At 46.9% G+C, this 22,845-nt stretch overlaps 5 protein-coding genes across 5 annotated transcripts; 4 read left to right on the forward strand and 1 right to left on the reverse strand.

The window, feature by feature from the left end:
- The first annotated feature begins 261 nt into the window (after positions 1 to 261).
- On the forward strand, positions 262 to 6,397 carry znf628 (zinc finger protein 628). The gene is made up of 8 exons (XM_068755489.1): positions 262 to 638; positions 915 to 987; positions 1,078 to 2,016; positions 2,416 to 2,586; positions 2,669 to 2,993; positions 3,182 to 3,336; positions 3,710 to 3,952; positions 4,085 to 6,397. The coding sequence occupies exons 1-8, from the start codon at positions 262 to 264 to the stop codon at positions 6,095 to 6,097; spliced, it is 4,296 nt and encodes a 1,431-aa protein (XP_068611590.1). The 3' UTR covers positions 6,098 to 6,397.
- A 701-nt stretch (positions 6,398 to 7,098) lies between these two features.
- Positions 7,099 to 8,396, forward strand: nat14 (N-acetyltransferase 14 (GCN5-related, putative)). The gene is made up of 3 exons (XM_068760435.1): positions 7,099 to 7,207; positions 7,324 to 7,629; positions 7,697 to 8,396. Exons 1-3 carry the CDS (start codon positions 7,127 to 7,129, stop codon positions 8,144 to 8,146), a joined length of 837 nt encoding a protein of 278 aa, XP_068616536.1. The 5' UTR covers positions 7,099 to 7,126; the 3' UTR covers positions 8,147 to 8,396.
- Positions 8,397 to 10,522: 2,126 nt separating this feature from the next.
- On the forward strand, positions 10,523 to 11,787 carry aicda (activation-induced cytidine deaminase). Its single transcript, XM_068755498.1, has 5 exons — positions 10,523 to 10,542; positions 10,930 to 11,095; positions 11,174 to 11,456; positions 11,539 to 11,654; positions 11,737 to 11,787. The coding sequence occupies exons 1-5, from the start codon at positions 10,523 to 10,525 to the stop codon at positions 11,785 to 11,787; spliced, it is 636 nt and encodes a 211-aa protein (XP_068611599.1).
- Positions 11,788 to 13,074: 1,287 nt separating this feature from the next.
- necap1 (NECAP endocytosis associated 1) lies at positions 13,075 to 16,856 on the forward strand. The gene is made up of 7 exons (XM_068757939.1): positions 13,075 to 13,196; positions 14,024 to 14,124; positions 14,496 to 14,600; positions 14,997 to 15,078; positions 15,212 to 15,320; positions 15,477 to 15,624; positions 16,744 to 16,856. Exons 1-7 carry the CDS (start codon positions 13,096 to 13,098, stop codon positions 16,854 to 16,856), a joined length of 759 nt encoding a protein of 252 aa, XP_068614040.1. The 5' UTR covers positions 13,075 to 13,095.
- A 1,761-nt stretch (positions 16,857 to 18,617) lies between these two features.
- mfap5 (microfibril associated protein 5) lies at positions 18,618 to 21,238 on the reverse strand. The gene is made up of 7 exons (XM_068760429.1): positions 21,136 to 21,238; positions 20,117 to 20,191; positions 19,971 to 20,003; positions 19,797 to 19,832; positions 19,569 to 19,656; positions 18,881 to 18,954; positions 18,618 to 18,796 (listed from the first exon to the last, which is right to left on the reverse strand). The coding sequence occupies exons 2-7, from the start codon at positions 20,157 to 20,159 to the stop codon at positions 18,684 to 18,686; spliced, it is 387 nt and encodes a 128-aa protein (XP_068616530.1). The 5' UTR covers positions 20,160 to 20,191; positions 21,136 to 21,238; the 3' UTR covers positions 18,618 to 18,683.
- Positions 21,239 to 22,845: the final 1,607 nt, after the last annotated feature.

Raw genomic sequence — 22,845 nt, forward strand, 5'->3', positions numbered from 1 at the left:
ATTTAAAGGGGACATTCCTTCCCAGAGTTCCCAAGTCTTAATTGTGTGTTTATTTCCATGTCAGACCTGTCCGGGGCTGCCTACTGAGGGAGACGGCTGATGTTTCCAGTTGCCGACAGGGAAAGAATTCATAAAAAACCGATGAAAATGTGAACACGAGGAAAGGTGAAAGAAAAAAACCCCAAAACATGATGCTGCACCAAAAGTAATCCACATCTGCTTTCCCAAACAACCCTCATCTGCTACCAGCTTGCTCCAGTAATGGCAAACTCAGTGGCCTTGGTGGTCCAAGCAGAACTCTTACCGCCTCAGTCAGCCAACTCCCTCTCTCCTTTCCCGTCCCTTCTTGGTTCGGGAGAGGACGGAGACGAGGACGAGGACAGAGGACAGCTGCTGGATGGAGACAAGGCGGTCGCGGAGGGTGAAGTCGAGGTGGTTCTAGACATGGTGACGTCTTCGGTGCCGGGCCCGGCCCAGCCGCCTGAGCATCCCTTTCAGTGCATGGACTGCGGGAAGAGCTTCAGGTGGTCGTCCAGGCTGACCCACCACCAGCGGAGCCACAACAACGAGAGGCCGTACCGCTGCAACCTCTGCCCCAAGGCCTTCAAGGGCTCCTCTGCTCTGCTCTATCACCAACGGTACTCACGATCGCATCGATCGGTTATTGTTTGCTGTCCTTATTAATGTGTTGCTGTCACAACGGCGTAACGATGACGTTAATATGACCCGATCTGGGGCACAGACCCACTCCTGCTTCACTTGTCCGAAACATTTATATTAAACTCAAAGTAGCACGAAAAGTACCTGACGTATAAACCTAAAGTACAGCCTTTGCCAAGGCGCAAAGCATATACGGTAGTTTTTTTAATTGATCCTCTACCCACTTTGTTACCGATCGTACTTTTCCTTTGCAGGTCTCACTCGGGGGAGAAACCTTACAAATGTCAGGACTGTGGAAAAGCCTTCAAGCGCTCCTCTCTGCTCCAGGTGAGACGTTAAATAGAGTTTGATATTACATAAACAAGGACTGTGTCTGGGGAAAATGGGAAAACATCCATTCTCCCTTTTGTCCCACAGGTCCACCAGAGCGTCCACACTGGAGTGCGGACTTTCATTTGCCCCTATTGCCCATTGACCTTTAAATGGAGTTCTCACTACCAGTATCACCTGCGCCAGCATACCGGCGAGTGTCCCTACCCATGTGACACCTGCCCCAAGGCCTTCAAGAACTCGAGCAGTCTGCGGCGACACAAAAATGTCCACCTTGGTCTCAAGCCTTACACCTGCTCGGTGTGCAACAAATCCTTCACTCAGTCGACCAACCTGAGGCAGCACATGAGGATACACACGGGAGAACGGCCCTACGTCTGCAATGAATGTGGGAGAAGCTTCACGCACTCTTCAAACCTGGCCCTCCACAAGAACTCGCACTCCAACCTCAATGCAGGGGCGAAGGAGGGAAAGAGGGGAGAGGAGGCAAGGAAGGGAAATGAGCTAGTGGAGGTGGTGGTAGGGACAGAGGACGTGACATCATCCATCTTGACAGACATGGTAAGATTTGTGAGCCAGGAAGGGACCGACGGAGTCGGGGTGGGGATGGAGGAAGTGTTCCTGTCAACCGCCTCCTCCGGGCAGAATGCGAGCCTTCTCCCTCAGCTCACCCTCACCTCCTCCGGGGGAGACGTGTGTTCGTCCAGGGCGATCGGGACGGAGGTCCACCTGAGCACAGACACTGGCGCCAGTGTGCTGCTGTACAGCTGTGGCAGCTGCAGCCACACCTTTGGCACGCGAACAGACCTAGAGGAGCACCAGTCCATCCACACGGTTCCAGAGGAACAGGGGGCCGGTGCCGAGGCGGGGCCCGGCGCAGGGATGGAAGTTGGGGATGGACTGGTAGGAGCCGGTCACCTCCTGGCTGATTTTGAGGAAGTGGTGGAGACGACCACAGTGGCTGAAAGCGGACAGTCAGCAGAGGTGCTCCTTGGCCTGACGGAGGGAGCAGATGGAGGCAATGCAGTGAGTGATGGGATCTAACAGATACCCGTTAAAAGAGGGCGATACGTCCCTTTGTTTACGGTCCAAGGAAAAACTGAAGTGTGTGTGTGCAAAGGGAATCGGGTCATGGGGTGGGTGGGGATGTGTGTGGACCTCTGACAGAGCTGCTCAATGTTCTTAACCAGCTAACTGATCGGAGGATGGAATGTAAATGTATATATATTCCAAAACAAGCAAAACATTAACGGAATAACAGGTTAAATTAATAAAAAAAATCAGAGTGGCCTTCCATTCTATTTAGAAGGTCTTCCTGTATCTGAGCTGTTTCTATTATAATTTTAGTTGGTCTAAAAAAAGATCTCCTTGCCCTTTTATAAAGTGCGATCTGAAGATGTGTTTTTACATGCGTTGCTTCCACAGCATGTCGGAACCACCCAGGCCCAGTTTGACCTGCTGCAGAGCTTCACTGAGGTGACTCAGAGCGCCGAGACCATCCAGCCGGAGGCCAGAACCGCATGGGCAGGGCTGTCATGTGGCTACTGTAATAAGAACTTCAAGACCAGTGGAGGCCTCAGCAGACACGTATCACTGGTGAGGATAGTCTTCTGCTAAGGGACTGAAATTAATCGGATGCATTTTGATTTTTTTCCCTCCCCCCCGTTTGCTTGTCCAGATGCACTCTCTTTCATCGCAGTCCCGCTCCCAGTTCAGCTGCTCCGCCTGCGACCGCTCCTTCCCCCTTCTGTCCTCACTCCTCACCCACCAGCACTCCCACACCCCTGAGCAACGTCTCCTGGCTGAGGCAGAGGCTGAGATCGTGTGTCCTCCTTCCCTTTCCCTGTCTCTCCCACTTCCGTCCTCTCCCAGCCCGGCTGACAAGCAGCAGGAAGGCCAGAGGGAGATTCACGTCAACATCATCACTGAGGGTGAGGAGCAACCTGCCAAACCAACAAAGGCATCCAAAAAGACAGGAGCGAGCAAGAGCACTCCTGCTGGAGGTACGGGACAGACATCGCCGCTGCACCGCAGACAAACCTGCATTTCATTACATTTCGGATATTATAGAGTAGAAAGAATGCTTCGGGTATGATAAGAACTCGTAGAGCAAAGCTGTGATAAATGCTTTTTTTTTTTTTTATTGTATACAAGTGAGTTTTAAGTTCACTTTCCTGGCGCTGTTATGCAGAGAGGCCGTACCGTTGTTCGGAGTGCGGGAAAGCCTTCAAAGGCTCGTCGGGGCTAAAGTACCACATGAGGGATCACACCGGGGAAAGGCCCTACCGCTGCACAGAATGTGGAAAAAGCTTCAAAAGGTCATCGCTGCTGTCGATCCATCAGAGGGTAAGGCGCACTCTTCCTAGAAAGTTATAAACAAGTTGTTTCCACGGGAGAGGTCTGTTATTTTAGGACTAAATCCAAGAGGTCATGTCACCGTAAAAGCTGAAGATGACTAGTTTACTGCGGTGGTCTCGTATGTTTCACAGACAAATGCAAAAAAGCAAAGGACATTCGTTTATTTCATTGCAACAACACTCGAGTTACACCCGACTAAAACACTTCTAACAGCTGTAACCTTTGATGCCATACATGTCTGATATTTTCACTTTCAAGCTGCAGTTACAGAAAACATGTGTAAATGTTCATCAGGATAATCCCCCCCCCCTCCCAAAAAAAAAGCATAAAGGATTCTTTATTCCATGTTCACATCGCCCAGGTACACACAGGCGTCAGAGCATTCCAGTGCCCCCACTGCCCTCTCACTTTCAAATGGAGCTCGCACTACCAGTACCACTTACGTCAACACACGGGCGAGAGGCCATATGTGTGCAAAGAGTGTGGCAAGTCCTTCAAGAACACCAGCTGCCTGCGCAGACACAGTCAGATGCACTCCGGCCTGCGACCTCATACCTGCTCAATCTGCTCAAAGTCTTTCTCGCAGACATCAAACCTCAAACAGGTCAGTGGCATCTAGCGCAGATTCAGCTACGGACTCGACAATAAAAGTATTTTTGATAATTCTGTCTTTTCTCAACCCGTTTTCTCCTTTTGTCTTCCCTTGCTGGTATTTTTTTTTTTTGTGGCGGACCAGCACGAACGCACGCATTCTGGCGAGAGACCTTTTCATTGCACGCACTGCAACAAAAGTTTTACGCACTCCTCCAACCTGCAGCTTCATCTTCGTACGCACTCGTCAAGCAAGGACTTCAAGTGCCCGTACTGCTCGAAGGAGTTTGTCATGCACTCCTACTTGCAGAGGCACATCCGTACCCACGGCAACGGGGTGTCCCTGCCCGGCCCTGGTGGCGGAGGCAGAGATGGAGTGGCTGTGAAAGCCAGCGTGGGTGGAGTCACAACCACCACCACCCTGCTCAACCCCATCACTCTGGAAAACTCAGGAAATCAAGGTAGTCTGATCGTGTCCCAGCCATCGCTCAACATCCCCCCCAACACCTCCCAGAATTACTTCATGATTCAAACGACCAGCGGCCTGCAGCTCATTCCTCTTTCATCCCCTATGCAAGCCCCGCAAGCTCCTCCGCCACAAGCGCTGCCGCTTCCATCCCAGCCGCAAAACTTCTTCCTTCTGCAGTGCCCCTCAAACAATGGCGGCCATTCCAATTTGATTCTTGTCCCGACGGCGAATAACCCCCCACCAGCTCCGGAGCTTCAGGCCTTGCCTGTGCTTCAGACCATGCAAGCACTCCAGCCTGTCCTAAACCAATCACAGACTCGTATGCCTCAGTTTTCAACCATATCGCAGCAGCAGCAGCAGACCAGGTTCATAGTCGCCAACAATAATAACGCTATGAACGCTCCCGCTGCCTTGCCGATGGGCACTCTCTCAGCAAACTCGCTACTGACCAAGCCCATACTAGGGAAAAGCACCCGGACGGCACGGGGCAGACGGGGACGCAAACCAAAAGCCGCTCTCCAGAAATCTACAACCGCGCCTGTCAATCAGGCTGCAGGCGGAGCTCCGTCGGCGCCGGGCTGTCATGTGACCAGCGTCGCCCAGACTGATGCTGCTTGTAGCACGATCACAGAGTCATCACTCTCATCCGCATCCACGATGTCCCGCTGTCCCTTGTCAACATCTGGCACTACTGTACCACTTCTTTCAGCTTCCACCACTCTAGTGGACACCTCAGGACATCCATCCGCTGCTACCACGGTTACACCAGTCGCCACAGTAACCGCGGCATCAGTTCCTACTCCTGTTCCACCGGAAGAGAATGCCTATGCTACTTTGGGGCAACTGAGGACAGGGGAGACGATGGCGGGGAAACAGTTTGTGTTGTGTTTTGATCATGAAGGACGGTCAAAGGAGGAGATGACAATGGAGGAGGGTGGGGGTTCGTATGTGTTGCAGTTTGAAAGCAGTGCGCCGGGAGAGGAAGTGGAAGGGGAGGGGAAATCAATTGTGTTGCAGTTCCAGACAAATGGTCAAGGGGAGGGGGCAAAGGGGGGAGATAAGGAAGGCATGATTTCACTTCTGCGTGAATGGCGTGGGGACAAGCAAGGAGAGGCGCAGCCAGGAGAGGAAGGTAGCCAGGGAGAGTCTTATGTTCTGCATTTCCACACTGAGGCACAAGACGGCAGTTCATCCAACGCCGCCTTCGGCCAAAGCCAAGAATCCAGCCTGCAGCTTTCCTGCGCGCCAACCCAAAGCTTGTTACCAGTTGACGGGCAGGAGGTGGTGTTTGAACTCGGGGGTGGGACCAAGATAGAGCAGGGACATGAGGAGGGCATGCAGATGATAGCCCTGATCGAGGGTGAAGGGGGGTTGGATTCCAACCCCGCAAGCAGTAGGGTGACTGAAGGCGGAGAAACCATGGAAGGTATATTTCAGCTGGAAAATGGAGAGGAAATAGTTATAATTGAGGTCAGCACCAGCAACCTAAGAGATGGAAGAATGGAGAGAGGGAGTGGGAGGGAGATCTCACAAAGTGGCGAGATGAAGGGTGAGGGTGTGACGGCGGAGGCAATCGAAAGGTCGGTGGAGGAACACGCCTCCACGGGCGACGGAGAGGTACGGACGTCAACCGAAGACACGATAATAAATGGACCTCTGCTTAATAAAGACGGGCAGATCTCCAACTGATGGGAGAAGAGACGGTGTGTGCGAGTGTGTGAGTGGACGTCGGCTCATTCCCACTGAAACGTACATTTGACTTCTGGAGCCGAGGGGAGAACGTAGATGAGTGCTGTGTTGTGATCCCATGGTGCCGCGTGCTAGAAATGTTATACATTCAAATAGGCTGTCGTGGACTATTGCTAAATATATTAGTTTAAAATCATACTGTCTTTGGCAGTTTGTTTATGAAATGCATTTCTGTGAATAATGTAAATGACCAACTTTGTTTGCAACGTTAAACGTAACTAGTACCTAATTATTAATAAATATGTCAAAGTATTTCTCATTCGCCTTTTATTTTTGGTTTCTTTCGGGCCGCTGCTTACGTGGTGACGTCGCGTGTGATATTCACGTAGCGTTTACGCAGTGCGGATTTGTACATACGTAAATGGCGTTTGGAAAACGTGCAGGCAGAGATAAAACAAGCGTATCTCGATATGCAGAATTCACCTCTTGCGCAAAAAAAAAAAAAAACCCACGCTTGGTGGTCGCTGAAACAAAACCAAACGTGAAACGACCTGCGTGGACACGAAACGGATATCCGGAAGTAGAGTGTGCAACAACAACAACAACAACTCCGGTCTAATTTGAGCCGCGTGCTGCACACGGTAAGCGGAAACGGAGGGTCTGCAGGCCGACAGACATAAGGATCTAAAAAAGGGTTCTGTTCTAGTTCGACTACCTTCTGATGGTTCCGTCGTTACACGTAGACGAAGGCTCTAATGGCGGCCGCTGCAGATGCTCTTGATTCCCTTCTGTCCCTTCGGATCCAGCGCGGCTGTGCTGTTGCGTGTTCGCCGCTCAGCAAAGCAAACACGGAACGCATGAAATACTTTCAGCTAGATCTCTGTTAAAGTGTCAATCAATAATGGTGTTTGATCACTGTCTCTGTTTTACCACAAAGCGCAACTATCCTCCCATGTCATCTCTGAATGTGTGTGCGTTGTTGTTGTTGTTGTTGTTTTGCAGTAAAGCTAAGCAACTAGCTGTTAGAACATGGTGAGGCTAGAGCTGGACCAGGTGGTGATGAGGAGGATGAAGGAGGAGGACATAGAGGCGGTCAAGACCCTCATCAAGGTGTGTGTGCGTGACGATGAAGGCTGTACACGTTCTGTTCTCATCATGGTCGGGGGATCTTGTGATTTGACTCTGACGCTTGTGATTTTTCCCAACTTGCACCGATGTCTCTCCAGGAGGGCTGTGAGGGCACAGAGAACCGTCTCATCCTCCACGTCCTCACTCGTCCACTCTGCCTCTTCGTCCTGGCTGTTTGCTCTTCGGCCCTGCGCTGTCTTGTCCATTCTTTCCTCCTAGCGCTTGCTATTCCAGTCTTCCTGCTAATTGTCTTTCTGAAGATAACCATGCCGCGGTCCACAGGGGTTCTGGGCAGCAGCCGCCCCTCCTGGGACTATGTGGGAAGCAGCTACAGAGGGACACAGGACGACGCGCTGAACAATCCATACTCTAGGATCAGTGCGAAAACACCAATGACTAAAAGGGTCAGTGTTTTTCTGTTGTTATTATCTTAACTTCAATTAGCTAAATAATATTATTTCATTTGCTCAGCCAAGGCGCGGGATTGGACCCAAAGAAAAAGACAAAGAGATGCCGACAGAGCAGATCAGCCCGGAGCGGGAAAGGACAGTGGGGCAGGTCTGGGTGGCAGACTGTGAGGGCGACATCCTCGGCTGCATCTTCAGGGAGAGCGAGAACCGAGTGGGCATCGCAAGGATCTGCAGGTTGGTGACGGGCAGCTGGCACCGGAGGGGGGGCCTGGGCCGGCTGCTCGTCCAGAGTCTGGAGCAGAGAGCGAGGGAGACGGGTGCCCGCCGAGCGTTTGCGCATGTCCCCTACCCATCCAAGGTGGGGGAAGTCTTCTTCAGGAAACTGGGCTATCGGCAACTTGGGGAGGGGCCTGATGATGATGAAGAAGATGATGAGGAGAGGAAGCTAGAGACCCCAGAAAGAGGTTTTCTGGGACACCCTCTGACTAAAGTGTTTTACAAAGACCTGTGACGCAGTGGTGATCCAAAAATGCACCAGGAATGTCGAAAGATGAAGGTCGTTGTGTCGTCTGCGCTATATATATCTATATGTTTGCATTATTGATGCGAGTGTTTATTTACTGACTGTGCTGCTGTTTGTTTTCACCTTTTCGTTATTTCCAGAATAACTTAATTTCATGAAACGCATGTATTTATTTTATGGTTTAACGACGCAGAAAGTGACACGACTCTTCAGTTGTTATCCTCTCACAATTTTGTTTCCAAATAAAAATATTTCAATGTGCGTTTGCTGAATGTGTGCTTGTGGTTCTCAACGCAGCCTAACTCTGAGGCCAACCTTGATACGGGTAGCAGCCCTCGCGCTCACCTGCACGGCTAGCCTCAGACGATGTCGGTATAGCATTAGTGTGCCACAAATAAACACCACAGGATGTTTGTACAACGTTAATGAGTGTGGGAAAGAGTCGTATCTCATCTGAAGTGAAGACAAACACGAGCTTGTGCTGGTGCACGGTCCTTTAATTATCTCGGATGAAAAAGCCCCGACACCCAGTAACGCGACATTGTTGCTCCTTTACACAAGTGTGTGTGGTCTGATCGTTTATACGGAGCTGTGCTTTGACTGGAAGCACGTTTTCGGTCACCGTCGGGTTGTTTCTTCAAGACTGTCACACAGACACCTGTTAGCTGGGCCTCCACTCGCCTGATCTGGAGCTATTATTGTTGTCAGGAAACAGATGTGAGTTCACACACTGGAAAGAAAGTCTGTTTGCGACTGTGGTCGTGTGTGTCTGCACGTTGTGGCTGTGTGTGTGTGTGTGTGTGTGTGTCGCTGTCCGCGCGCATGCAGGGTGTGGGCGGGTGGGTTTCGGAAAGTATGACTTGGCATTTCCTATAGCCGGTTTCTGCCCCTGACTACAGTTTAAATGCACAGCCATGGCATGTCTGGCTATACTATGCCAGTTCACCACACACACACACATTCACAGGGCGCAAGAGAGGGGTAGCAGTGCGAGTGAACGTTCAAGTATGACTGTGAGGTGACCTTGGTCAACTGTGGTCAAACCCAGAGAGCTCGGTGGGAAGTGGTTGAATACGTGTTGGCTCTTGATCAGCCTCTTGAAGTCAAGAAAAGACAAATTAGCCCTCGAGCTCCGTCAGGGTAATGTAATATGATGGGAGGTTGCTGACAGCATGGAGACACACACACACAGTTTAGGGGGGCACCGTGCATTTGTAGGATGTATTGGATAAATGTGTTCCAGATGATGTATAGCATATAGGCTGTGTTGATGACATGCTTGTACAGATGGCCAACACACACACACACACACACACAGAGATGAACTCCAAAAACAGCCATCCTGGGAAACGGTGATTTCCCCAAACCACAGACTGCATGAGAGGGTGAGGGGAGTCGTGGGAAAGCAGTGCCACTGAGTGAGCGGCCTGGACCAGAGCAACGCAAACACACGAGAGAGATCATCATACGCATCGCGTTCTGGGGATGATCGATGAAAGCGTCCGATGGGTCAAAGGCTCTTTAGTGAGATTCAGCCACACAGTCCCGTCGGTCAGCCGAGTGGCTGTTCTAGCAGACACGCAGGGTCGATTACAGTTCTACGCCCGGCCCGACAGCTTGGGGGGGGGGGGGGGGGGAACCCAGGTTAGGATGGAGAATAGTAGGTGTGAGGGTTTCCAAGCTTTGGGAACGCCGGTGGCTTCACCATACCTCGGATGAATGTGTGAGGCTTAATAGAGGGACTGTGTCTGTGGTTGATCCCACGGCAGGACAAGGTGAGAAGTTGACGGTTCATGCTCTAAGAAAGCAAATATGGACGGGGCAGAGACTGGATTGTGTCCTAAATGTCTGGAAAGTTCCAGTCAGTTGGCTCACTTTACCGGCGTCTGTGAAAAACACCAACATGTACAAATCACATCAAACACTTCCCCTCTCAAGTGCGGTCACTGAAATGGATTTCAGATGTGTAATCTACCTACCTTGTTCCAAAGAGTAGGTCAACTTCAATCATCATGTGAGCTAAAGATATTTATATACTGTGTATATATATATATTTGAAAAAGACACATAACACACAGAATACCCTGAAAAAAGGATTTTGCTAAATTTGTGATTCATTCATAGCATTAATTGTTTCTCATCAACGCAATCCACACAACTAGTTTGTATCACACGGCCTACGTCTCTTTTTTTTTTTAAAGCGTTCCACCCAACCAGAAGCTGCCTCCGTTGTTTACAGGATGTTTGTAGAGGTATATACTGTGTTCTCAGTTCCCTTCCTTTTAATGCAACACACACACTTTCACTCTCTCATTTACCTTCATTCATTTCCCACGTCCGCCTAAACGAAGCGCATCTTTCGAAATGATTATGAAGCTTGACAGGTGAGCAGGAATGGATGCAATTGACGTTTATGCATGCTTGTTTTGATCCCTATTTTTATTTATATTTTACATGCACGCTTTTTTCCCCCATAAATATTTATACTTGTATTCTTCAGTGGAATTCTGTTCCAACATCTACGCCCCGGTTGCATCGCTACAAACAGGTTTCGGTATTAATGAGTTCCGCTAAATGTTGTGAAACTGAGACAAAGAGCAGTGAATGTTGTCGCCCGACTGTCCGTCACTGGTGTCAAGTTAACCCGCAGGTTTCACATGACTTCATTGGGCTTAAACTTTGGATTAAAACCCTGATTCAAGTGTGAGTCGTTTGAACAATGCAAACGTAACTCATAAGAAAAAGGGCCGTTTTCTTTCTGTTTGCCTCAGCGTGCTTTTGCCCCGGAAAAAGTTCATCTACCATTATAAGAACATGCGCTGGGCAAGAGGCCGGCACGAGACGTACCTCTGCTTTGTAGTGAAGAGGCGAGTGGGGCCAGACACCTTAACCTTTGACTTTGGACACCTGCGTAATCGTACTGGCTGTCATGTGGAGGTAAGCACTGCAGGTACCAGACGGTCCGGTTCAGAGAAGGGGAGAAATAATTTAGTCCATTCTCCCGTTTCTCCATAGCTACTGTTCTTACGCTATCTGGGGGCCTTGTGCCCCGGATTGTGGGGCAGCGGGGTTACTGGGGAGAAGAGGCTCAGTTACTCCATCACCTGGTTCTGCTCCTGGTCTCCCTGCGCCAACTGCTCCGCCAGACTGTCTCAGTTCCTGAGCCAGACGCCCAACCTTCGCCTCAGGATCTTCGTCTCTCGCTTGTACTTCTGCGACCCGGAGGACAGCCGCGAAAGAGAAGGCCTAAGAACGCTGAAGGGAGCCGGCGTGCAGCTCACGGTCATGAGTTACAAAGGTGGAGGAATAAATCTGAGCATGTGACGGAGGAATAAAATCCCTGTGAATAACGATGGTTGCGTTTTGGGCTCTCCTTTTAGACTTCTTCTATTGCTGGCAGACCTTTGTGGATAGAAAACAAAGCAGCTTCAAGGCTTGGGAAGAGCTCCACCAAAACTCTGTACGCCTTGCCAGAAAGCTGAACCGCATCCTCCAGGTAAAGGTTTTGACCATGTGCAGCTCATGTTCCAACAGGATCAAGGTAAAAAGCCAGTACTGAATGTATCTTTCTCTCCCAGCCGTGTGAAGCAGAAGATTTAAGAGATGCCTTCAAGCTGCTTGGACTGTGACACGATCTGGTGTTAGAGAAAACACACGCTTGGTGTTTGCTCAGTATCGAAACCAACGGGAGGAGAACTGAGAAGAACAGCTTTCAAGCTGCGGCAAGGCTTTTCACATTCAGGTAAATGCGGCTTGCTGTTAATGTGGCAGCGTGGTAATGTGTAATAAAATAATAAACTGTCATCTGTCGTCAGTTTAATGTCATCAAAATAGCATTAACATCAGAAGACTGATTCATCTAATTATCTCGGGGAGACTGGACTACTCACAATCTGAGCTTCAAAGGGAACGCAAAACTCATTCTACAGACTGCGGCCAAAAAAAGAACACACACACACACACACACACACACACACAGAGAGAGAGAAATTCACATTACAACCGGTTTTAAACCTTTGCACTAGCTCCCAGTAATTCACAGGTTCCTTTCATATTAATGGTTTTCCTATCCCTTCTGTGGTAGTGGGATAAAATACATCGCTGACATGCTTGTGCCACATGAACCATCCAGAACGGCAGAACCCAGCATCTGGTTCTGGTTTACTGGTTATCCTGAGAGTCAAATCAAAAAATGGGGAAGCGGCATGTTGCTATGCGACCGCACAGTTAATATGAGAGCTGCTTAAAATATTTTTTCTTGCCACTCCCTACTGCGTCCATTAATGGATACATCTTGTTACGTTGTCTGTAATGTTTGCATGTAGTTATCCTTTTAGATTGTGAGCGTTTCATCTTTATCACTTTTAACTCTCATGCTAAACTCATGTATGAAATGTGCTTTAAAACATAAAGTTGTCTTCATTTGCCAAAATGTTGTCATGTGTTGATTTTTTACTTGTGTAGCTCAAGAATGATTGAAAAACAAATTTGGATTTGCTGAGTAGCAATAAAATATTAAGGCAATTCCTGTGATACATTATTTTATTTACTGTAACAAGACCATAAGACCTTTTAGCTTTTATTGCTTGATAAATACTTCTTAACTCCACACAATGGTTTTTGTAAATGTGTTGCCACTCCTCCATTAGTATGACGTCATTTGAGTACATTATTGTAATGATCCCTGGGGGATTATTGGTTTGCACCGACGTTACATTATTTATTTATTTATTTTACTTGTAACGTATCTGACAAGTAATCTTCCCGTGTTTGTGTGTAAAATCTGGGATGGGGGGTACCGTAAAGCGGAAACAGGGTCCGCCAAGCTTGTGCGCAATTACGCGGTCTATTACGGTCACGCAAGCCGTCAACGCCGCAAGGGCGCACCGCTCACGGTCACCACGGACCGGCGTAACACCGACTGAGTCAAAGCCAAGATGGCGAATGACGGTCCGTCTGAGTACGAATCGATTCTCTGCGTCAAACCTGAAGTCAACGTTTACCGAATTCCACCGAGAGCATCTAACCGGGCCATCAGGTGAGACGCGGGCGGGGGGGGGGGGCATTAGGAACCCGCATCGTGAGGCGAGGGGGGGGTCGACCCCACCTGCTCAGCTTACCGCACCAATGAGGCGTCCTCAAGACAAGGCGGCTTTCACGTGCGTTCTCTCGTGTTGCGTAATTACGAGGTCGTGTTCGGATTGATCCAACAGCGATAAATAACGGTCCTGAGGTCCGGATCGCTTTATTCTACTGCTGGAAAAATATTGCTTTTATTTTTTCGAATATTTTCCGAACAGTTTTGCTTCGGATCTTCTCGTTTCTCACCTGTTTAGTATAAATAATAGTCAGGACAATTTATCAGTGTTTTAAAAACCCAAACATTTACCAGCTGTTTATGTCCTTTTGTAGTGACGTCACGGGAAACGGTTAGTGTAGTTTAAATGATGATGACAGTGAATTGTTTACCCCATTTCCCATTGGCTGCTGCATCCGAGTGGACACTACAGCAACCAAACAGTAGCCAGGCCCAAGTCCCACGAGAGACGCCATTGGTTAACCGGTGACCCTATTTTACAGCGAGTAAAGGCCGATGATGTCATACCTCAGCCTCAGGTCTCAGTGAAACGCCCCTCTGAAGTCTTGTTTGCGCTCCGCTCACGTAGAAACGGTGCCGGAGTGTGTCTCCATGAATCATAACAATAACACACACACACACACGGACAAATCTCCTTTCCCGTCTTTTTTTTTCTCTTCCTCTCCTTCCTAATCCTTCCGTCTCAACGTCAGCCTCTTTGAACTGCTGTCACCACTTCCCCTACATCACAGTGTCTCACGGACTTCCTGTGTCTTTTGCGTCCCAAGGGCTGCCGACTGGAAGCTGGACGCTCCCGACTGGACGGGACGGATGCGCGTGACGGCGCGGGGCAAAGTGGCCTACGTGAAATTGGAAGACAAAATCTCTGGTGAGAGGAAAGCGCACAGGACAGTGGTATTTACTGGTGTAAATTACTTTAATGCGTGCCTCCTTTAATCCAATCCGGATACCCGTTGGGATACAAACAAAATCCTGCTTTTCCCATTTACTTATAATGGAGGCGTTTAAAAAAATAAAAAAATAATAATATCTTGTAAAATATGCATTAAATTCACTCACCAAAAATCACATTCATAAAAGGGTTCGATATGAATTATCATGTAAAACGTCTTCTGGATCTGATCCAGAACCCACCTTGACTAATAACTGATATCTCTAAGTCTTCCTCCTTGATCCAAGCGGTCAGTGCATCATGCTGCAGGTCGATAACGAATGCTCTTATTTTGCGTGACTCTACAGGGGAGCTCTTTGCTCAGGCACCGGTAGACGAGTTCCCAGGCATTGCGGTGGAGACAGTCAGCGACTCAAGCCGATACTTTGTGCTCCGTATTCAAGATGACAATGGTGAGTCAAACCATAGCTAAGCGTTTCGTAACTGTCCTCACACTTTACCAGACAGGTGTGAAATTATTGTTTTACACGATATCTTAGAAACTGTGTTTTTTACAGTGTGGAAAATCTGTTTGCGTGTACTTTCCCCAATATATTTAGTCTCTCTCTCTTATTCCTGCTCATGTCGATTAGTTTGATCGAGGCTTTTACCGAAGCCTACGCTCGTGAGCTATCCCTAAAAATACTTTGTCCACTTCCTCCACCCAATACAAAGAATGATCAGCCATATTCACTTCAAACAAAGGCGCACGAAAAGCATAATTTCTCTGAGACTTTTGCAGGTGGTGTAAAAAGCATTGTAAAATAACTGGTGAAAAGTCGAGTTAAAGGTCTTCTCGTCTCTCATAGGTCGCAGCGCCTTCATCGGCATTGGCTTCGGTGACCGAGGCGACGCCTTTGACTTCAATGTTTCGCTGCAGGATCACTTTAAGTATGCAGACTTCATGAATCGTGAATAATGCTGGAGTAAATTTATTCACGACAGTTCAGTAGAAAAAATATGATCCTTTTCCATCTCACCCGATGCCCCCCCCCCCCCCCCCCCCCCTCATTTTGTCCCCCAGGTGGGTAAAACAGGAAACCGAGTTTATCAAGCAGGCACAGGCGCCAGATTCCACCCCTAAGCTGGACCTGGGCTTCAAAGAAGGGCAGACTATCACTCTAAATATTGGGGTAACCTTGATTCAAATACTTCAGGATGCCCTTCGTGATTGAAAGACCGAGTATTCTCAACTGTTTTATAAAATGTAACTTTGTTATGTGACTCAGGAAAATGAGTTCATTTGTCAAAAACCCAATCGCATGTGTTTTTCTGTCCCCTTTTTCCAGCAGTCGAAAAAGAAGGACAGGTCTCGTCCTCAGAGTTCAGGCGGTCTTGGACTACTTCCACCTCCTCCCGGAGGAAAGTTAGCCCCACCCCCTTCATCCAGATCTACCAATCATAACATCCAACCATCAGCAGAAGGAAGTGATTCTGGTAGGTAGCAGTAACAGTCTGTTTCACGTTCTGTTTTCTTCTAAGCCTACCAATTCAAAAAAAAACATCATAACCTCCGTCTGGTAACGTTGACATAATTATTGCATGCTCATTTATAATGTGTTACATAAAGAACACAAAATAATACGTTTGTCAAGGTCACAAAATGCATTCCTCGTGATGAGGAGACACGTTTAAGAACATTGACTATATTTGAATATCTTTGAGAGAGTGAAATGTGTGTCCTCCGCCTTTCACCCAAACTCAAGGACCGGGGATTAGCTGATGCAGTTACGATTAAGCGCTGCTACTAGTCTGAAGAGATAAACATTTATCACCCCAATAATCCATCACATTGCAGCGTTACGTCCGTCTTCTTGGTTCAAATCGGTGCAGCTGCTGTACGCGCACGCAAAGAAAGTTAACGCAAACGTTCCCCCCGTGGAGCAAACAAAGTCATTTTGTTGTTTCGTTTGTATTTCCATGGTGTTTGTTTAAAAGCTATTTTCGGTGAAGCATTTATGTCCACAGTCTTTTACAATGCAAGTGGTGAGTGCGATGTCACGCTGACTCGCAAGAGCATCAGCCAAAACCTTTAGGGGGACTCCAGTTGTAAAAGGCTGTTATTTTCCTCCTTCTCCGGCCAGCTGTGGCATTAGATGCCTTTGCACTGGATTGTCACATTGATTCATCTCACAAAGCTGCATCGATTTTATTCCTACACAGTTTATGTTCCGTGTGCTGAGGCTTGTCGATGCCCGTCTCTGAGATTGAAAGCTCAAAACATTGAAAGCTTTTAAAAAAAAATCCACAGCTATTTGTCTCATCTGGAAACAGTTTTCATTGGAACTTTTCTAAACCAAAGAAATAGTCCCCAATAAAGGATGAGGTGTGGTGTGTGTATGTGTGTGTGTGTGTGTGGGGGGGGGGGGGGGTTGCTATAGAAAAAACTCTCTAGAAAATTTCAAACTTCATACTTTAACAGGTGACTTGCAAGAGATCCTTGCTAATGGAATATTTTACAGCAATTTTCCCCAAAGACTAGTAATTATATGTATGTTTCACTACTTCCTCCTTTTTCAGAGGATCCTTATGTGTTTTCATTTACTTCCTCTCCAGGATCATTACTGGACCTGGACTCCAGTAATTCCAACTCGGCGCCTCCATCCAACGCCGCCGCCACGGCCAGCTCTGACCTGTGGGGGGATTTTGACCCTGTGTCCCCCATGTGAGGAGATATTTGTTCATTTTTCTGTCTCTTATCTTTCTGTAAATTTACGCAACACCTTTTATAGCTTTGTCTTCCCTGTTATTCTTTCACCTACTGTATCTCTCCCTGCAATACTAATTTGTTTTATTTTAATTCAGGCCTTAACTGTGCTGAACTGAAATAAAACCTTCATGCCCCATTATTCTTAACTACCTTTATTTCTTCTGCAAATTATATACATTCTATCTTCCTAGTTTACATTGTCCTTCTGTTCTCATTGTGTGTTTTTTAATGCAAAATAGACATTTAATCGACATTTAATTCTAGGCGACATAGTCAAATATCTCTTAATGAAATCTAGCAAAGTGTCATACTAAAAATAATTTCTGTACAGACCATGCTAAATTAATTTATGTACAGAGGCTATCTATTTTAAATGTATTAATTGTCAGTAGCTTGTAACCTTTGCTGCTGGAGTTAACTTAATGTACTCTTAATTTATAATTCTCCAAGCCCCGGGCAGAGGACTGACTGGCAGTCTAGTCTGTCTACGTGAATCAAGTCTGCATTCAACAACGGGTTTGTTCAGCATTTAGTTTGAGGTTTTAGTGAAGTTTACCCCCAAATGATTTGACTTGAAAGCGAGAGGTGATGTAGAGCAGTGCTGCGCTCTCTAGCACCCCCTAGGGGAGCTGTGAGAGAACACATTGAACAGAGCTGCAGCTGTTGAACACTGAGCACTGGGTGCATTGTGTTGTGTGTAAACCAGTACAAGGAGACGGGGACGTGGGGCTGTTGCGATGTGATTAGCTTAGCAATGGAGTGCTAAAGGAAATGGAGGCGTTAAGTGCTTTTATGTGTCCCAAAGGGAACCCGAGACGATTTTCTGCTACGTCATCTTTATTCATCGACAGCTGCGAAGGCTGAGACTGAGTCATTTAGGTTCTACTCTCCTGCTCAATGAATGGGTCTGTGTGCGCTGCCCCATCAGTCCGGGGGAGAACTTCACCTCCTTGAAGCTTTATGAGGAGCCGATCGGGTCATCGACCTCCAAAACGCAGCAGGTCGTACTCGACAAACTAGCGTTAACTCTGAATCCCAATTCCATGTTAATAACGGTACTCTGCAATGTGACAAAATGCAACGTGGGACCAAGCGTGTCTGTTTTTTTTTTTTATTGTGATACTGCTAAATAGAGAGAAATGGAACATGTTGCACACGTATTGGCACCAGATGACAGTGAGGAATGGCATGAGGTGGATGTCGAATGGAACGCAGACATCAGCTGAGTTTCAATTATACGCATCTCTCCCAAATGTTACTTGTTATTCAAACTGTATTGTATGTGTGGACATGAATATGCAAAGAAAAACAAAGACGACACTTCATGACCATGATCTTTGTCTTCGTGTTTTTATTCTGTCTTCGCAAATAGAGTGCAAAAAGTAACAAATCAATGAGCAAATAGCAAATAGGGTGTTTATTCTTTGATAGAATAGTACACATACTACTGGATTGCATACGTGTACCTTACAATCCACAACAGAGTGGGTATTTCTTTGATCAATGCCATGACTTAGTGCTGCTCTAGAAACATCACTACAGTGCCTTTAAATGCTTCGTAAATCCTGAAAGACATGATCTGTGTCCAATAACACGCAAATTAAACAAGCTCTCGTTCGGTATCCACACACAACAGACTTAAACATGCACGTAGTTACGAATCAGCGCACTCACACGTACGTCTGAAAGAGAAATAAAAAGACCACCCCCCCCCCCCCCCATCAGGTGGTGGATTTAAGATGTTGAGGGTTGGTTTTTGGGGGCTCCATCCTCTCTGGTGGCCCCATCAGGCCTTGTTTGCCCAAGTTGCGGGGTTGCCACGGCGATTGCGACAGCGTCTCCTGTTGGATGACCTCTGGATTCGTCTGGGCCACCCAGACAACTCTCTGCACAGTTCAGCTGTAATGTGGAAGAGACGGATGTTTCCATAGCGCGTCGTCACGTACCCGACATGATGCTTAACTTCACTGAGGAACGCTTTACCCTTCAGATACTCGTCCTGCTGGCACACCGTCCTCACACAGATCTCCTTGTTGATCACGTAGACGCGAGGAAGGCTGCATCGGAAGTGTAATCATATTCATGTGAGTGATGTCAGCCTCACGCTGCACATGCATCGTGACTAAAGTATAATTCTTTCATGCATTTACCAACAATAAATAGTCACATTTGCCTCACCACCACCAACTACTATTAAAACACTGTTTGCTAATGCTAATGGAGGGACTTTGATAGTATTACTGTTATTTTTTTTGTCATATTTTTCTAATAAGATTTCTTTCATTCTGCTTTTGTGTCAGAGGGCTTGGTTGGAGGTGTGTGATGTCGCATACTTCCTCTGACCAAGGCAAGCAACATTTTCTTCTTTGTATCAATCAATCTAATGATAGATGATGCTTTGACAACCAAAGTGTGGACCCACACAGCCCCGATGAACCAGTTAAGTTCTTATAATCGGTCATTTCTAAGGATGTGTTGGTGAATTTTCATTGTTTTATTACTTTTTTCTAATAATTGTTTAATACCAAAGAGGAAAAAAGTGACAAATTTATAAAGATGTTTTCTTGTCAGGGAATATTTAGTATATAGTTTTAAAATGACCGGTGAACAGTCATGGCTGATGCTGCTGATCGCTGCTCATTCATGAAAGTGCAGGTAAAGTGCTGCTCACCTGTAGATGCAAATGCCACCAACGTATCGCTTGACGGGCCGTTGAACTGAGTACATCCTGGTGCAAGGGTACATCTCCTCTCTACAGTCTGTGGAGACAGAGATTCAAGATTCAAGATTCACAGGCACAAGACACACTGAAACTGCATCGCTCTCGTAGCACTTCATCGGGGGGGGGGGGCTCCACAGAGAGAGTTCAGAGGTCACCCGCCAATCTGCTGTCGCTTACTGGCTGGCAAGGCTCCTCCAGGTGCCAGAGTGGTCTCTGGAAACAAGGAAAGAGGGCGCCATCAGACTGGAAACTTACCAGTGACCCATTGCAATGACTCACAGACGGACAGATGTCGTGCACCGTAAATGTTCCTGATTGAAAATGTGACTTGTGACGAGAAGAGCATTTTACCGTCCTGCTGGGCTCGAGCTACAGCTGTGAGCGCTGCGGAACAGAAACCACATGAAGGGGAGCGTTTTGCAGCATGAAAACAAAACACACCAAGACTCGAGCGTAATTAAACAGGATGATTTGTGTGTTCTGCTTGGCAGTGGTACCGTGGAAACTGCATAGGAGCAGGACCGCTGGAAGGCCGCCCATTCCTTCGGTTTGTAAGAGGCGAGCTTTACGAGCTGGAGGAAACCAAAGAGGAAACGAGTCAGGGTGATTTCACAGAGAGGAACTGTTCAATATCCTTGCTCAAGAGTTTTTGATGCTGTTTATGTTTCCTTTAATCTTCTTGCTTAAACATGCTCCGAAAGTTCCAGGTCACGGTAATGTTTTCCCCTAAACGTTTCGCTGCCTCTGAAAACAGAGAGTCATGCTATGTTTTGGACAACAGACAAGTTGTTGCGGGGTGCCGTGGAATAATCCGCTCGACAGTTTATTCTTGTCTGTTCTTGTATTTGGACTGCGTGTAAGCAAGGAGCAATATTTAAAAAATAAAATAATCTTTTTCTACCTGTGAAAATGTTATTTTCTCTTTTTCCCTCAGTGCTTTTGTTGCTATGGCTCCTTCCCTCTCCTCTCTGCCGCCCCTCGTCATTCCTCTCGTGATGTGTCAGTGTAACTTTGGCGTCCAAAGAGTGAGTTCTCTCAAAAGAATGTGTTTTTTTGTGTGCCCCATTTGAGGACCCCTCCGCCCCTCCTCTGTTAAATCGTGCATTGTACTTTTCCAGCTTTCTCTTCATAGAACATTTCACTGTTTTCCTACTGTACAATCCCCACCGGCCAATCTTTATCCTCACAGTTTGTCAATTTGTGTGTTTTCTTGCTCTGATAATTGCAGAGTCATATATGTGACATTTCTCTCTGGATTGTCCTGGCTCATCTCACTGCATGCCTCTTTTAATTTGTTTTTCGGGGTGACTTCTTTTTCCTCTGCTTGTCCTAACAGGACTCTGCAAATGTAAAGTATAAATTCTCACACCAATCAGCCAAACATTCACGCCACGTATTCCTTTACCTCTCTATTTATATCTAATCGGTGCAAAAATAACTGCATCGATATTTTTGCAATCCACGAGCTATTCTGTTAGAATTAGATATAAAAGAAGCATAATGAATATGTACTCACAACTTTTGCTGTCGTCCACAACTGCTTTAGTTTTACGAATCTTTTGTCTTCTCCTCTTTCCACTCCTGCCCTCTCTTCTCCTCCTCCTCCGCCCCCTCCTCCCCTTGTCTTAACCATTTTTCTTGCTCTTTACTTTTTTTTTTCAAATCTGGCAAAAATAATCTTTATTTAAATAATTGTATCTTTTTTTTGCCTTTTTATCAGTCATCTGAAGCAACTTGGTTTTTTTTTCTCTCCCTCTCATGCCTCAACAAGTGTCTCATCAAAACACGAAGCAAAACATGTGTTCTGTTATTCTAACTGTATTTTTAAATATTGTTATAAGAGCATGCAGAGTTTTGTGGACCTCAGCAAATTAAAAAAAAATCAATAAAGTGGAAAAATCGAGAAATGAAGAAATTAACAGGGATTTGACCACAGTGGGTTTTGAATTTAACTGTTGCACTACCTAATATAACCAGCGGGTGGAGCCGTGCTCTTAAATGCACGCATTCACGATCATTGGTCAGTAAAATAAAGTCTCCATGACTTCAGTTATCACTGCAGAAACATGCATTTCTTCATTTCTCCTCCTGAGTGCTAATGGGCGTTTTTTTGTAACCTCTGCCAAGGAGGTCATGTTTTTGACAGCATCTGTCTGTTTGTCTCTCTGTTAGCAGGATTACGTAAAAACTGCTGGATGGATCTTGGTCTCACTTAGATCCCATAAGATTTCGAGAGCGATCGGGATACCCTTCTGGAACAAAACATCATATCGTGTAAAATATGCCTTAAAGGGGTCCGATATGAACTATCATGAAAAACGTCTTCTGGATCTGATGCAGAATGACGTTCGGAAAAAAACATGACATTTTAATATTGAAAACTCAATTTACGGATTTAAAAAACGAGTTAAAAAAATACACATCAACTTTTCATGGTTACTGTATAAAGATTCCAAGAACAATTTAGAACATTTTGATGATGATCCAGATCACCATGTGGACGGTGTAAATCCAATTATGAGAAAATTGAAAAGCCCATTCAAAGAATCAGGGAGTGCAAACCTCCACTAAGCAATGTTTCCATTCTGTCATTGATCATAAACAACGGTCCCCTGACAGTTTGACCCCTATAGTACGACCGACTCCTAGAACGTTATTATTAGTTCATTAATGAATAAACATTTCTCATGTATTTGTATGAGAAGGTGTTTGCGTTGAAAGAGCCCATACATCCGGATGCTTACAGCAGTATTAGGAGCGAAACCCGACTCTGCACTTGACCAATATAAATATTTCCACACGCAACCCCTGAAGTCACACATGACAAATCTCACTCTGACTCTCGGCCTATGGGAAGACCCAGTCAGTTCAAGGGGGGGGGGGGGGGCATCAGGGCTACCTCGTCTCCAAAGCGAGCACCTGCGGGGTGGCCCTAACAAGGTCGCCCCAGCAAGCCTGATGACAGCTTAACAGATGGGGGGCCGTGTAAGCAAAAGAGAGGAGGAGAGGAGCCAAGCCAAGGGGAGTGATCGCAATCCTTCAAACTGCCACTCTGCCTACTCTGTTGGCGGGGGGGGGATAAGGAGAGGACAGACAGGAGTGGAATAGAGGAGACAGGTGGAGAGGGAGGTGGAGGGAGCAGCACAGTTCGGTTAAGTTAAACATACCAGGTAGTAAACACATGATAAAGTATGGACTTGTTTATTTGTCGGAAGGCAATGTGTGA

Source organism: Brachionichthys hirsutus, chromosome 3, assembly GCF_040956055.1.
Source record: "Brachionichthys hirsutus isolate HB-005 chromosome 3, CSIRO-AGI_Bhir_v1, whole genome shotgun sequence".
In the NCBI taxonomy this organism is placed as follows: domain Eukaryota; kingdom Metazoa; phylum Chordata; class Actinopteri; order Lophiiformes; family Brachionichthyidae; genus Brachionichthys; species Brachionichthys hirsutus.